The following is a 14,630-nucleotide window of genomic DNA, read 5'->3' on the forward strand; positions in this document are numbered from 1 at the left end:
TTATCGCATTCGTCAGGAAGATGCCTAGGAAGGTACAAAACACGTGCATGAGGAGGTCCAGTCGGTGCAAAATCAGTTTGGGGCCCTGCACTGGAACAATAGAGACAGACTCTTTTACTCCACTGTCAACCACTGACCTTAAAATAAAGCAATGGTAGCCAGGTGGGCTCATACCAAATGGCCTAAGGGTGAGGGCCTGTGATACGTGGCAAACCAAGGAGTCCGTATCCAAACCCACTGTTCCACTTCAGAATCTCTATTTAAATACGCCATTTCAATAGATACCACCAAGGCACCGCCTCTCTCTCTCTCTCAAATTCTCTTTATCTCAGTAAAAAGTGCAGAGGAAATGACTTCCCTAGTGAAGATGGTCATCTTCCTCAGTTTGGTTCAGTTGTGTCTTGGAGAGAGGAGGCTCACTGCTCTGTTTCAGCAAACCCCTCTTGTCCTCGCTTACCACAAGGGTGCCTTGCTGCAAGGCGCCGTCCCCATCAACCTTGCTTGGTATGGCCAATTCACAGCTGTTCAGAGGTCCGTTGTTGCCGATTTTCTCACTTCCCTCAACCAACAGAACCAAGAGAGGAGCCCTTCTGTGTCATCATGGTGGAAGCTCACAGAAGGGTACATGGTCAAGGCAGGCAGACCAGCCACCACCATGGTGGTGCTGGGGAAGCAGGTGTTGGATGAGAAGTACTCACTGGGGAAGTCACTCAAGAGGACCCAAATCAGATACCTAGCTGCCAAGGCTGCCACACCCAATGGCATCACTCTTGTTCTCACATCCAAGGATGTTGCAGTGGAGGGTTTCTGCATGAGCAGCTGTGGACTTCATAGCTCTGCTCCTATTCTAGGTCCTAAAGGAGGCATCATGAAGCAGAGGTTTGCATACATTTGGGTGGGAAACTCTGAGACTCAATGTCCAGGGCAGTGTGCTTGGCCCTTCCATCAGCCTATCTATGGGCCTCAGAACCCACCATTGGTTGCACCAAATGGTGATGTGGGTGTGGATGGTATGGTCATAAACATTGCAAGTATGTTGGCTGGCACAGTGACCAACCCTTATGGGAATGGCTACTTCCAAGGTCCAGCTGCTGCTCCTCTGGAAGCAGCATCAGCTTGCCCAGGGATATATGGTAAGAATGCTTACCCAGGGTATGCAGGGGACTTGTTGGTGAATCCTAGCACTGGTGCGAGCTATAATGCAAATGGGGTCAATGGCCGTCGGTTCTTATTGCCCGCACTGTGGGACCCTAAGACCTCTACTTGTTCGACTCTTGTGTAAAACTGCAAACTTTAAACTGAAGAACAGAAGGAAGAAAAGATGCAGGATATGTTTACAGAAATAGCCACTAAATCAGACTCTGCTGTATAGAGGCACAGTATATGTAAATACCACTACTGTGTGTAGTGTTTCTATTACCTGAATCGTGGGACTCCTAATGCCTCTACTTTGTTTGTCTCTTGTTTAAAGCTGTAAGTTTTGAACTGAAGAAACCTGCAGGATATGTATATAGAATAAGCCACCAGAGCATCTTCTGTAAATTGAACCATATGTAAATACCACTCCTAATGCCTCTAGTTTGTTTGTCTCTTGTTTAAAGCTGTAAGTTTTGAACTGAAGAAACCTGCAGGGTATGTATATAGAGTAAGCCACAAGAGCATCTTTTGTAAATTGAACCATATGTAAATACCACTACTATGTGCCTTAATTCTTTTTCTGCAGTTTTATGGTTATACTGAATAAATATCAATATGGAAGGAGACCAATCACCAGAAACTTCTGATCCGATTTCTATGATTTGCATTGCGCATATTGCATACAACTATCAACCCTCTCTCTGGGGAGAAGCTAATATGGCCTATCTGTATGCGTCTTTTCCAAATATTCCGAAAGCCAATGGTTGAAGGGAATATCTTGAAAACCTCAACAGGGGAAGCAACCATTTTAAGATATTCTTGAAGACATAATTAGGTGAAATCTTCCAAGAAAGGCCCTGGGTTGCAATATTTTGTATGTTTGTGGAAAGAGCTCGTCAAGATGAATCCACCTCAACGATGTGATGTTCACCCATTTGTTAGGAGTAATTTGATTGCTAGATGTGTCTGCTCGCTTTCATTCTTATCAGACCTTGTGCTCTCATCGGCTCAGTTACTTGCCGACAATTCCTAGATACTGCATTAGTAATTCAGTGGATTCAGATTGCCATATTGTTTCTTAAAATCATGCACCAGGAGGAATTCATGGTTGAGGAGCAATAGTTGAATCACCTGACAAGAGCCATGAAAATGTCACACCAGATCATGATTGGCCAAATCAAACAAATCTTTAGAGTGGTTATGAATCAGCACTCCACTGGAGCTTGATTATTGGCATATAGATCATGTTTTTTCATATTTCTGACGGGGTGAATATTTGGAAGTCGAAATATTAACTTTATAAGCTCTTAACTGAATACATTTGGTATGACATGGCACATTAACAAGTACCATGAATTTTAGCTAATTATGTGTGTTACTAATGTGTGGCCCTATAAAATAATGCAGGCTATCAGTCGTCAAATTCATTCTTGTCCTAGGGTTGCAGTAAAAGCAAGCTTACTGCAACATCATTATATTTTTCATTTTAAGGCCAAGCTATAAATGTTACGGGTCGTTTTCATGGAGCATTTGAGTCTGAGTGAAGCATGAGCGGCCTGTGTATGGATGGGAATCACAGACAGATAAACAGACACATGAAATTGTCTTGCTCGCTCTCTTGCTTAGATCTTGTAGCTCATCCTTCACTGTGTGTTTGAGAGAGAGAGAGAGAGAGAGAGAGTTTAACGACCCGAACTGGGATCTCTCGAGTCCGGGTTTGTGGCATCACTTTTCAGAGAGAAATTATCAAAAAACTTCAAAACCAAGCCATTTTTTTTAATGTCATAATAAAGTCTAAAATATCTGACAGGTCCATCCATACAGGAATACCAAACCATGTTCATCACCTAAAAGGTCCAAATACATGTTCATAATAAAAAAATGCATAAATAAAAAAAAAGTCCTCTAGCGTACTTCAGGTCAACATGAGTCAAGTCTGAGTTCAGGAGTTATGTCCTCCTCACCGCAGCACTTCTCGATCCTACAATTGCTCATAGTTTGAGTTTAATTCTTTAACTAGCACACATGTTTATACATTTTATCTCTTTTATAATTTTTTTTCATATATTTTTTAAAATTATTTCTTATTTTTAGAGTAGACATTTCTCAATGTCATCCTCTAAGCTAATGGGCTATCTCGAAAATAACATACTAGGGTGTAATAACCCATGCAAACAACTCAAGAGTCTACGGTGTTGGTCAAACATATGAACCACTCAATAAACGGACTATGAAATTTAAATCGTTGCAGCTTTGCTCACCGGTTGCAAGCCGAGCCCAATATGCCCATCGATAGCTAGCCGAAGAGCTCAGAAGGCTATACGTGCTCTAAGATGTCTGATAAGCTATACATGCCCCCAAGGTTTGTGGTTCATGCTACTTCTTACATGAGTCTAATAGGTAATATTTTTAACCCCTAAGAATTACTTATTTTTTTTTTTAAATCTCAAGCATGAACGAGGTGCACATCTCTAACAAAACCCTAGACTATGACATCACTAGTAGAGTTCTTTTATCTCTTTCTGTATTGTTGCCCTAGGTATATTATTCATTTTCTTTCTCAGTGCTAATGTATTATATAATTTTAAATATATGTTCACTAACTAGTGTTCAACATGTAATCACGTAGGCATGCTACAATTTTAGAGATAACAATTCATCACAAAAGTACATTATCAATTAATCATGCTGCCACACTTGCAATACCCATCTTCAGCTATAAACGTCAGAATAAATCATATTCTGAGAAACCTAAAACTCTACATCCTTTTTCTCAAAGCCTACCATTCCTTTTCATTTTCTACAACATATTACATGTATCCAACCACTATCCTCATTTTCACAACAAGCACATTTGTGATATAAGTCACATCATCTGCTAACATTATGACATGATCAAGTACTAAGAAAAACATGTAATATATACCACAATCGACATGCATCTTATTGAAAGCATTAGAAGTATAAATTCCTAAGCAAACAATTCAGTCGATCTATTCATATATATGAAATAATCAATATGTTTTTAAAGCACATGAAATTACCTAACAATATGCATTTTATAAACAAGCTTATATCTTATTTATCTAAGAAGTTATTTACAAATATTTTCTTACCTTGAATGCAAGAATCACTACCTTACTATGCAGTCAAATCTCTCATAGTCATTGAATCTATTCATCATATAAAGACTCACTGAATTTATCAAACTGATATTTTTTTATTTAAAAAATTACCAAACTACCCTTCTCAAAGATGATATATCAGACCTCATTTTTTGTGCTATATGTTTGACCATAAAAATAGGACTGACAGATCTCTCTCTGCATCTTGGTTCTAACAAACTAAACCTCACATGATTTTGAGTCTGGAGTGAAAAGTTAAGCCCATTTTACTAAAAAGTAGGTAGAAAAGGGCAAAATTGTTATTTCACCCCTTAAGCATGTCTGGATCCGGATAACAGGATTTGCGAGAGATCCAGCCAACCCTCTGGGTCTGATTTCTTATTTTGGATCAGATCCTCTCTGAATCTGTATCCTGCAGGTCACACTCAAAACAAGTATACATACAATGTATTTGTCATTCTTGAAATGTGTTTGTCATTTTTGATGAACTGAAGCATGTTGGTCTAATGATTAGGGGTAGCTCTGTGAGTGAGAGGCTGGGAGTTCAAACCCTAATCTCACTCTCTCATACTCTTTTTCTTCTTTTTGATAACCTGGATTCACTGAACCTAACCCAGACCCAGATTGGTCTAGGTTCAGTCCAAACTGAACATAACTATTTCACTGCTTAACAAACTTAATTCTGATCCAATCTATTCTAATTTGGATCCCAAACTAAATAGAGATCCAGTCTCTATTTTATATGTTGGATCCAGAACTGGTACGATTGATCCAGACCTATTTAAAAGCACTAAACCTAACTTCCTTCATCAGTAACCCAATTTTGAAAAACATGTCACTGTATGGAGTGACACCTGCCCTACTTAGTTATTCTGCTCCTAGTCTTTCGCCTTTAACATAGTGGTCATTAAAGCAAAGACTAGTGTCCATCAATAACAGTGCACTGTTATTCACTAGCACTGCAGGGCATTCTTCAGGACATTGGCCCATAAATGCGAAGGCTAGTGACTATCAGTATCATATCATTCCATCAGTAGCCAAAGGACTATCATTTTGGCAAAACTATACATTCCTCCACATTTGGTAAGTTTTCTTCGTTCTTTCCCATTTCTCCAGCATTTTTTTTTTGAAAGGCAAGCTGAGGTTAGGCAGACCCCTACCAGTTATACAACTATACCATTGGGTTTTGAACCTGCAACGTCCCAACACAAGGTGACGTGCACTAGCTGCTCCTACCAGACAAGCCCAGCCCCGGTTGGTCCCATTTCTCCAGTCGTTCCTCGTGAACAAAGCAACACAGTTTTCAAAATGGGAAATTTTCATTTTACAGTCCCATCTTTTTCTTGACTTTTTAAAGTGCTCTGAAAAGCATTTCAGAACTGACTTTTCACGGAAACTGTCAAAGAGAGACTTCAGTTGGATTAACTGACGTTGCATAATAAAATAAGAGACCTTTTTTAAACTAAAGATTACAAATGGCGATTTAGATGGACCTTAACCATGAAATTAACTTCAGATCTCTATTTGACAATTTCAGTGAAGGTTGGGCCTTGAAATGTTTCTTCGAAAAAATGTCTCTTTGAAATTTTCCTTTCAAAACCAATAAACCATGGTCTCTTTGCAGTGAGTGGGAACTATCATGCATGCATACTCGAAGCCGAAACCAAGGGCTGTCATGTTCAGCCGATTCACGCACTAAATTCTCCATTTGAGAACCACCAGCATTGCCATACACTACCCTTACTCCATACACCCTTTTTTTAAGAAATAATACTCCCTACACCAGTTAGTCCTATTGCATACTAGTCCAGTCTTTTTTGCACATCACCCTTTCTTTAGTATCAGCCTCAGAGAAATGGCCTTTTCTTGTGAAGATTGTTATGTTGCTCATCAGACGTCTCTTTGTGCTAGGAAGCTGGCCACTCTGGTATGGGCAAACCCCCTTAGTTTCTACTTCCCATAATGGCCTTTTTAACGTAGTCAAAAGAGTGAATAGAGTAGAACACCGTCTTCCTAGAAGACTTGATCTTCAATTCACAATACCCTCCTCAAATTCCCAAAGAAAAAACTATGATTCCTTGAATCCACAAGGATTTCCTTAAGAGCACGTTTGAAAGTGAGAAAGTAGTAAAAAAAGTGAGTAGGAAAAAAACAGTACATCTTTTCCAACTGTTTCAAACAAAGAAATTTTTTCAAAAGAATTTTTTTTCTAAAAAATATGATGTTTTATAAGAAAAATTCCTCCACTTGGGGGTGGCGGATTTTTTTCTACCAAAAATTATCTCTCTCATTGGCAGATGGAACCGTCAATCTTCATCAACCCTTTGTTCATCTTTGCCATGGCGAACGAAGTCAAACAAGAAGATGTCGATCATCAATTCAGCCATGTTAGGGTGCCTTCTTTCTTCCATGCTAGATCCATCACCTCAACGCCAAGGAGTCGACAATCGTCTCCTCGGAGCTCAATTCTGTCGCGGTCTGGTGGCCTGCAGATTCGATTCTCCGTCAATGACAAATTAAAGAGGCAATGGAGGTTTTGGCCATGAATTAGAGGCCGGATTCTCGAGTTTAACTCACCAGGGACAAAGCTGCATGCGAGGAGGCAAAAATTTAAGGAAACAACCGTGATCTTAGGTTTGATTGGAGTGTTTTTCTTGCTGAATTGGTGGATGCTCTCTCTCTCTCTCTCTCTCTCTCTCTCTCTCTCTCTCTCGGCATATCAGCGGCCAACCTTTCTTCTCTCTCAAGCTCAACTTCCATAAAGCCTTTGACTCGGTCCATTGACCTTTATTATTCCACATGCTTACCAACTTCGGTATCGATCGTCGTTTCTCTCGATAGGTGTGTGAGTTGGTATCAAATGTTCACTCTTTGATTAAGCTTAACGGAGCAAGAGGTAAGCAGTTTAAGCTTGAGCGTGGTATTCTGCAAGGCTGCCCTCTCTCCCCTTTGTTATTTAACGTCATCGTCGAGGGTCTCGTGGTGTTGCTCAAGAGGCCAGCGGATACAAGCATAATCGATCACATTGGCATCCGAGAATTCCTCCATCATATTCTAACCTATGTTGACGACATGATCATTTTCGGCCATGGTTTTGTGCAACAGATGTTGAGATTCAAGCTCATCCTTCAGTTTTTCCTCTCTCTTTCGGGTTTATCTCTTAATGACAGTAAATGCTGCTTGTCCATGTTCAATGCTCCATCTTCCTTGCTGGCAGTCGGACAATAGATTTTTAGCTGCGTAACTTCGGATTTACCTATTTCCTACCTGGGTCTCCCTTTACAAATAAAGTGCATATCCCCTCAGCCGCTTGGACTGTCACTATCCAAAAAGTCCAGACCAAAATTTTTTCATTGCAGACTTCCTACCTTTCCATCGCCGGTTGGCTTACCCCTTATTAGGCACGTATTATCCTCTATCCCAGAATTTTTTATGTCCATGTTTCTGATGCCCAAGGGTGTGGAGAAGAAGTTCTCCAGTTTAATGGCGGATTTTCTTTGGTCTGATTGTCACCTTCGAACTAAGCATCACCTGGTTGGATGAAACTCGTTGGTGTTACCAAGGCGTATGGCTGGTCTGAGGATCTTCGCTCCCAGACTAAGAAGTATTGCTCTCATCGTGAAGCTATGCTGGATGGCGCACCATCCAGGCAATCTGTGTGCTCCTCTGCTCTATGCTAAGTACGGTTTCCTTGAGTCGATCCATTATATCTGTCATCCCCGTAGGCTTCATATCTCGCACTTGCATTGCATGTGGCTTAAGGCCATGTCTTTTATCCTCATGCAAGATGGTGATCACAGTCTTGACGTGCAGTTTTGCAATGGACAATTACGCCTAACAGTATTTTATGCACCAAAACTCTGTATCGGTCTCTTCTTCCTCTTGAGGTTAACTGGCTTCTTGAGCGCCTTTTATGGGGCGACTGAGCCAACTCCTCGCTCTCGGTTCTTAGCCTGATTAATTTTACATGATAGAGTACAAACAAACAACTTTCTTAAGAAGGTGGGTGTTATCATCGCAAATTTTTCCCCTCCCTCTGCGAAAGAGAGGAACGATTCTGCGAGTCAAACTCGACCAAAGTTTTGAAAATGGTTTTGAAAATCACTCGCCTCCATTTTGAAAATTTGCAAAAAAATTTCGTGGAATGGGATCCGCCTGTCGGTACAAGGTTCAACCATTCCTGGCGCCTTTACCAGGGGTAATCGAACCAAGGATCAATTGTGCGCTTTGACTAAGTTAAATTATCTAAATTATGCTTTATTTTCCTAGAATGCACAAAGAATTAGGCATGTGCTATGGAATTTTGAAAAGATGCAAGTTTGAGAAACATGATGTTTGCTTTGGAAAATTGAGATGTACTTGGAAAATGACTGGAAAAGTGCTTGAAAATGAAATTCCTGGGAAAATCATTGAATTTCATTGAAAATTAGAATTTTGCATTGGAAAATGAATTCTTGAGGAAACTTGAACTTTGGGAAAATCGATTTTGAGATTTGGATTGCTTTTCTGAGGAAATGGATTTGAGAACATTAAGAAATTCAGAAAATTCATTGAAAAATGATTTTTGAAATAGAAAATGGATTCTCAGGAAAATCAGATATTTGAGAAAAATGATTTTGGGATCTGAAAATGAAATTGAGAATGTGGAAATCTTGGAAAATCTTGATTTGAACTTGGGAAATACTTTGGAATCTCATTTGAAAATTCAGAGTTCTGAGAAAATCAAATCTTGAGAAAACTGATTTTTTTGAAATTAGAATTGGAAAATGAACTTGAAAATAATGCAATTTGAATGAATGAATGAATTTGAAAGAGAATTTCATTGAAGAACTGGGAAATCCTTTTTGAAAATTTGAGAAATGCAGTGCATTTTTGAAGTTAGCCTAAGAGTGTAGGCTGAATGTGACTAATACGAAGATCATAAATCTTGGTTTTCTTTGTATTCTGACTATGGCCATAAATACGAATCTCACCAAGTTTATAAACTCCATAAGAGCTTGTGCACGTGTCATTCATGTCAACCATAGTGATTTTGGAAAAATGTGCATGAATGATGCATCAGATATCAGAATTTGCAGAAATTAAACTATATGCAATGCAGTCCTATTCTAAGCAGAAATGTAAAATCTTATTCCAAATTATTATATTTTTACATTGAATAAAAATAAAAGAATAAAGCTAAGTCTTCTTCTTGGATGTTTCTGCAAAACTAGAAAACATGTTAGCACAGAAATGTAGGTTTATCTGAATTTGTCCAAAAATATTAGAAATTATCGGATATTATTCAGATATAAACCCAGAATCATACCCCCTTTGATATAAACATGAGAAATAATGAATAAATTTTGAAAATAAACTTGGAAATTTGAAATTGGGGTCAAAATGACCAAAATGCCTCTGATAACTTTGAAATCAGGGTTTTCTGAAAGAATTTTTGTAAAATTTGGAATTTTGAAAATCAAATGAAATAAATCAAACATAATATGATGAAATATGATGATATGCATGAAAATTTATGGAATTAAAAATTGAAATTTTGAATTTATGGTCAAAATGACCAAAATGCCCCTAATAACAAGACTATGGCCTTGAAACTACGGTTTTCTGAAAGAATTTTTATAAAAATGGAAAATTGAAATGCAAATGAGATTTAAATTAACCCTAATATGATTCTATATGCTTATGTACATGATAAAAACCCTAAAATGACAAAAATATCATAAAATATCAAATTTAACTTGATTTTCGCTTGATTTTTGCTTCTGAATTTAAAGACAAACTAACATATATAGAAAATGAACTTGGAATTGAGCCAAATTTGGCATGGACACCTAGACTAATCCTAGAAACAGAATGGAGCTCGAAAATCTATTTTTTTTGTATTTTCGTAATATAGAAAATAGCTAAAAATCTCAAAAAATCAAAATTTTGCCTAAAATGTTGATTCTAAATGGGATTTCGGATATCAAACTTCCATAAAAATTTCCCAAATTTTATGGGGTGACAGAGGACAGTAAGAAAAGGATTTTTTCCTTTTACACATTCTGGTTTTGACCTGTGGTCGGAGTTGTACAGCTCCGACAAGTCGGATCGGAATCCAGCAACTCTAGGATTTGGGGGAAATAGACAGGTTTCGAGAGAAAATGTGGGAAAAATAGCAGACAGATGGGAAAATGACTGGAATTGTGGGAAAATGTCCCTGGCAAATAGAGAAATATTGGATCTTTTCACATCATTGAAATTCGGGTTACAGTCTAGAAATGGTCACACTGTTATCAGAGACCCAAATCTCTAGAATTTCTGGATATTGGAATCTGTTAGACAGAAAATATAAATCCGGGAAAAATACTGGGATAATTCAAAAAATCCCAAAATTTTGGAAAATGACAGAAAAATGGGTTAGGAACAACTTTGTGTTAAAAGTTTTTGCAGACGGGCTACGGGTTGAGCGGACACAGTGCATTAGGGTCTGTCTATACCCTGACAAGGAAAAATCAAGGTTTTCCCAGAGGTCTGGGAAAATCAATTTTTGACAGAGGACAAAACTGTTTGGAAAAATCCCGAATTTTTCAGATAATTAGTAGATTCCATTATAAATCTACTGTAATTTTTAGGGGGAAAACCGAATCCCCCACAGAGGTGATTTAGGAGGTTCTTGTCTGCTAAAACAGAAACTGGAAGTTCTGGAAAACAGAAATCTCAGTTTGGAATTTTATTTGTTTGAGAGGGTTTCAAAACCCAAATGGAATCAAAATTTTGGCAGAGAAACAAAGACATGTAAACCTAATTACTCTAAAATTTACAGAATTTATTGGTGCAGAAACTCACATAAAATAACACATGAACTTCGTATAAGAATGAATTCTAATAAATTCTAAGTTAAATGACATTGAAATATATAAATAGATGAAATAACTAACAAACTAACCTAAATGCATGTTTTTAATGAAATTTCAGAGAATATAAAACTAAAACAAAACCCAATGGGGGTATGAATCGATCTTGATGTTGCTCTCGAAACAAGAGATTCAATCCAATAGATGGAAGAATTCTATCGTCCATATAGCCTTGATACGCGAGATGAAACTCTTATCATATTTTCAATTTAAAAAATATGAGAAAAGCATTCATATGACTATCCATTTAATCTTTGATTTGATTCCATAGCATCCATAAAAAAATAAAATAAAACCTAAAGACCTCAAGCCAATGGGCGACAAAGATGAATTTCATAGGAGCTTTATTAAAAGTGAAAGAGCATGAAATAAGGGGACGATGGGCTCACCTTGGATTCACCCTTGTGCCAGTGGTAATGATTGTAGTGAGGGTTGTTAGAAACTTGCAGTTGTAGTGTGGAGGTTGTTGGATGAGGTACTTCAAGATGTGCGGCTGCAAGAGGGCTGCCAACAAAAAAGTGGTTTGAGGTATGGCCTTGATGGTGCCAAAGGGCGAGCTGGAGATTAAAGGACATGACTCTTGCTGTGTTGCCAATAAAGGTTTGCTGGAAGGTGAGTTCCACCAAGAGAGGTCACGGTTGTAGCTGCTTCCAAAAGGGGCGGCTGGAAGAGTTGAAGGAGGCTGCAGCCAATGGTGGAGATGCTGGAGCTCTTTGATGAAGGTGGTTGTCAGCTGATGGAAGCTTGGAGCAATGGTGGCAATGGCTGCCACAAGGTTGGGGTTGTTGCAATGATATGAAGATAGGGAGAGAGAGCTTATGTGAGAAGAGGGAGTCTTTTGGGCTGAGAGAGGATATGAGAGAGAGAGAAGCGTGAGATGGATAGGGAGGCAACCGTTCTTTCCTTTTCTCTTTATGATAACTTAGGTTTTAATAAATTAAAAACCTAAGTTTCTAATAATATGAGATGACCTTGATGAGTAGCTCTACGTGAGTGGCTGAAGGCTAGGGAAAGGAGGGGAGGAAGGAAGGGAAGAAAGAAAGAAAGAAGGAAAGAAAGGAAAGAGGAAGGAAAAGAGAAAAGGAAAGAAAAGGGAAGAAAGAAGAGGGAAAGAAGAAGGAGGATGGGCTGGATGGGATGTACGTGAGTGGGGAAGGAAAAGAAAAGAAGGAAAAGAAGAAAAGAAGAAAAGAAAAAAAGAAAAGGAAAGAAAGAAAGGAAGAAAAGAAAGAAAAAGAAGGAAAAGAAGGAAGGAGAAGAAAGAAGAAAAAGGAAGAAAAGAAAAGAAGAAATAGAGGGGCTGGAGGTTTGGGCGACCACCTTGTGGGTCCCACCTCTCTAAAATAAAATAAATAAATAAAAATCAACAAAAACAAAAACAAACAAATAAAAAGAAACATCTTTTTTTTCTTTAATAAAATAGAAATGTAAATGAATGGGCCATCTTAGAGCGGGTCAAAATTTCAATTTTGAAATTCATTTTGAAGATTAGAGGGGTAAAATGGTCTTTTTAGAAGATTTTTGGACGAAACGAGCTATTTTTGGCAGTTTTTAAAACGAGCTCGGATTTTGAAGTTCAATACCCCGTTGTGAAGCAGATTCAACGTAGAATTTGAAAATTTGAGTTTGAAATGAATCCGGATTGTTTTTCTAGAGAAAATATTTCCAAATTAAGACTCCCGGGAGTAAAAATGTCAATTTTAAAAAACTCAGAGTTTGAAATGGATTTATGAAAACTTTTAAAACTCAATCTGGATTGAAATTTATAAAATTGGAGTTCTGGACTTTGAAAATGAAATGCAATGTGATGAAATGTTATGAAATGTTGAGAAATGACATGAAATGATGATAAATGACATGAAATGCCATGCAAAATGTGATCCCTGAATAAAGAAATTTGGATATTAGACCTCGATTGGCACTTGTACCAGTTCAAAAAGTGTTAAAATTGATGAAATTTGCAAAATGGTTAAAGAAATGGTTTTCGGGCTCTACCGAGCTAGAGTGACACTGAAAATTAGGGTCTGAGCTGAATTGAACTGAAATGAGCTAGGTTTTAGAGTTTCAGAACTCAAGTGAATTGACCAGACACTGACTCAACTGACCTTTCAAACTAAATTTTCAAGAAAAGCTGTCATTTTTAGAGAAATGGTGCGAAATGGTCACTGAAGTGAAGTGAATTACAAATCTGAACTGGGTTTGAGCTGAAACAAAGATCAGTAATACTATCATAAACTAAAATTTAAGCTCGAACACTAGCTCAACTGACTGGATTTAGCTCAATTTCAGCTAAAAGAGCTGAAACGGGCTAAAATGGGCTCCTGGACACTTGGAAATGGTTTTGAACTGAAACCGAAGCACTTGAACTCCTAGTGAGCTCAAGTTAGACTCTGGGGAATATGACTGACTGTGAATGACTGACTTGGAGACAATTGGCTTGGATTTGAGTGAGAAATGAGCTCATTTATGAAGAAATGATCTCATTGTGGCAGGAATGGTCAGAAATGAAAATGGTCTGTTCATTGTGAGCTCGAGTGAGCTTGAGATGACTGATATTCTTAACTGTTATAAACGGACCAACGAACTTGGTTGACTCCAACTGACTGGGGTTCGGGATTACCTAGGGGTAAAATGGTAATTTTCCTAATGAAAGTGGGTAAAATGGTAGTTTTCTAACACAGACTCGGGATTGGGCTCCTATACTAACCTAACAGGGTTGGTACTGCACGAGGAGGGTTGTCCAGAAATGAATGAGGAAAATTTGGGGTGTTTACAGTGGGTTTTCAGTATCCGAGTAGGTGTTTCCTTTGTCAAGAGGCAGAAGAATCCACCTACCATCTATTTTGGGCCTGCCCAATCTTTGTGGATCTCTTTAAAAGTATGTGGAATCAGCTTGAAGTAATTGTGAGACAGGAATCCTTCACGCTCGACCTTCTATGGGGTCCGCCACAGGTTCGCAGTTGCAAGTAGTGGCAACTGATCTGGAGAACTTGGTTTCTTACTTCTTGGTGGGTTGTGTGGATGACTCGCAACAATGTGATCTTCCGTCAAATCTCGGTTGCTTTCAATAAGCTCATCCATTGTATCTTGGCTAATGTGTACGCAATTTTGTGCCTCTACTCCCATGTTATCCACCCCCTTCAGCCGCCTTCTCTTCCTGAAGACCCTGTCTGATCTCTGTGTTCTTCTATTTTTATGTTTTGCCTTCATGCTTTCGGCACTTTGTTTTGGGTATGTTGTTGTTGTTGTTTTTTGCGGGCTCAACTTTTTGTTGATCCCTTGCCTTAGTAATGTTGATCAACAAAAAGTGAGAAATTTTTCATTTTTCTCACATTTTTCATTATATTTTTCTCATGCTACACAAACAAGTGAGAAATTTTTATTTATAAAAGTTATCACATCAAAATTTCTCATAGGTAAAATTTAATTTTTCTGTGAGATTTTTTTTTTGGCTTTCAAACGTACCCTAAGT

At 38.2% G+C, this 14,630-nt stretch overlaps 1 protein-coding gene across 1 annotated transcript; it reads left to right on the forward strand.

Annotated features, from left to right (window-relative positions):
• Positions 1-349: 349 nt before the first annotated feature.
• Positions 350-1,282, forward strand: LOC149841294 (protein PHOSPHATE-INDUCED 1-like). The gene has a single exon (XM_090004746.1). The coding sequence runs from the start codon at positions 350-352 to the stop codon at positions 1,280-1,282; it is 933 nt and encodes a 310-aa protein (XP_089860872.1).
• The last annotated feature ends 13,348 nt before the right edge of the window (positions 1,283-14,630 follow it).

The sequence above is a fragment of the Nuphar pumila genome, chromosome 4 (genome assembly GCF_984573655.1).
Source record: "Nuphar pumila chromosome 4, dmNupPumi1.hap1.1, whole genome shotgun sequence".
NCBI classification, from domain to species: Eukaryota; Viridiplantae; Streptophyta; class Magnoliopsida; order Nymphaeales; family Nymphaeaceae; genus Nuphar; species Nuphar pumila.

Excerpts from the sequence above, each read along its gene's own strand:
- LOC149841294 (XM_090004746.1), top strand. The coding sequence starts at position 350 with ATGACTTCCCTAGTGAAGATGGTCATCTTCCTCAGTTTGGTTCAGTTG.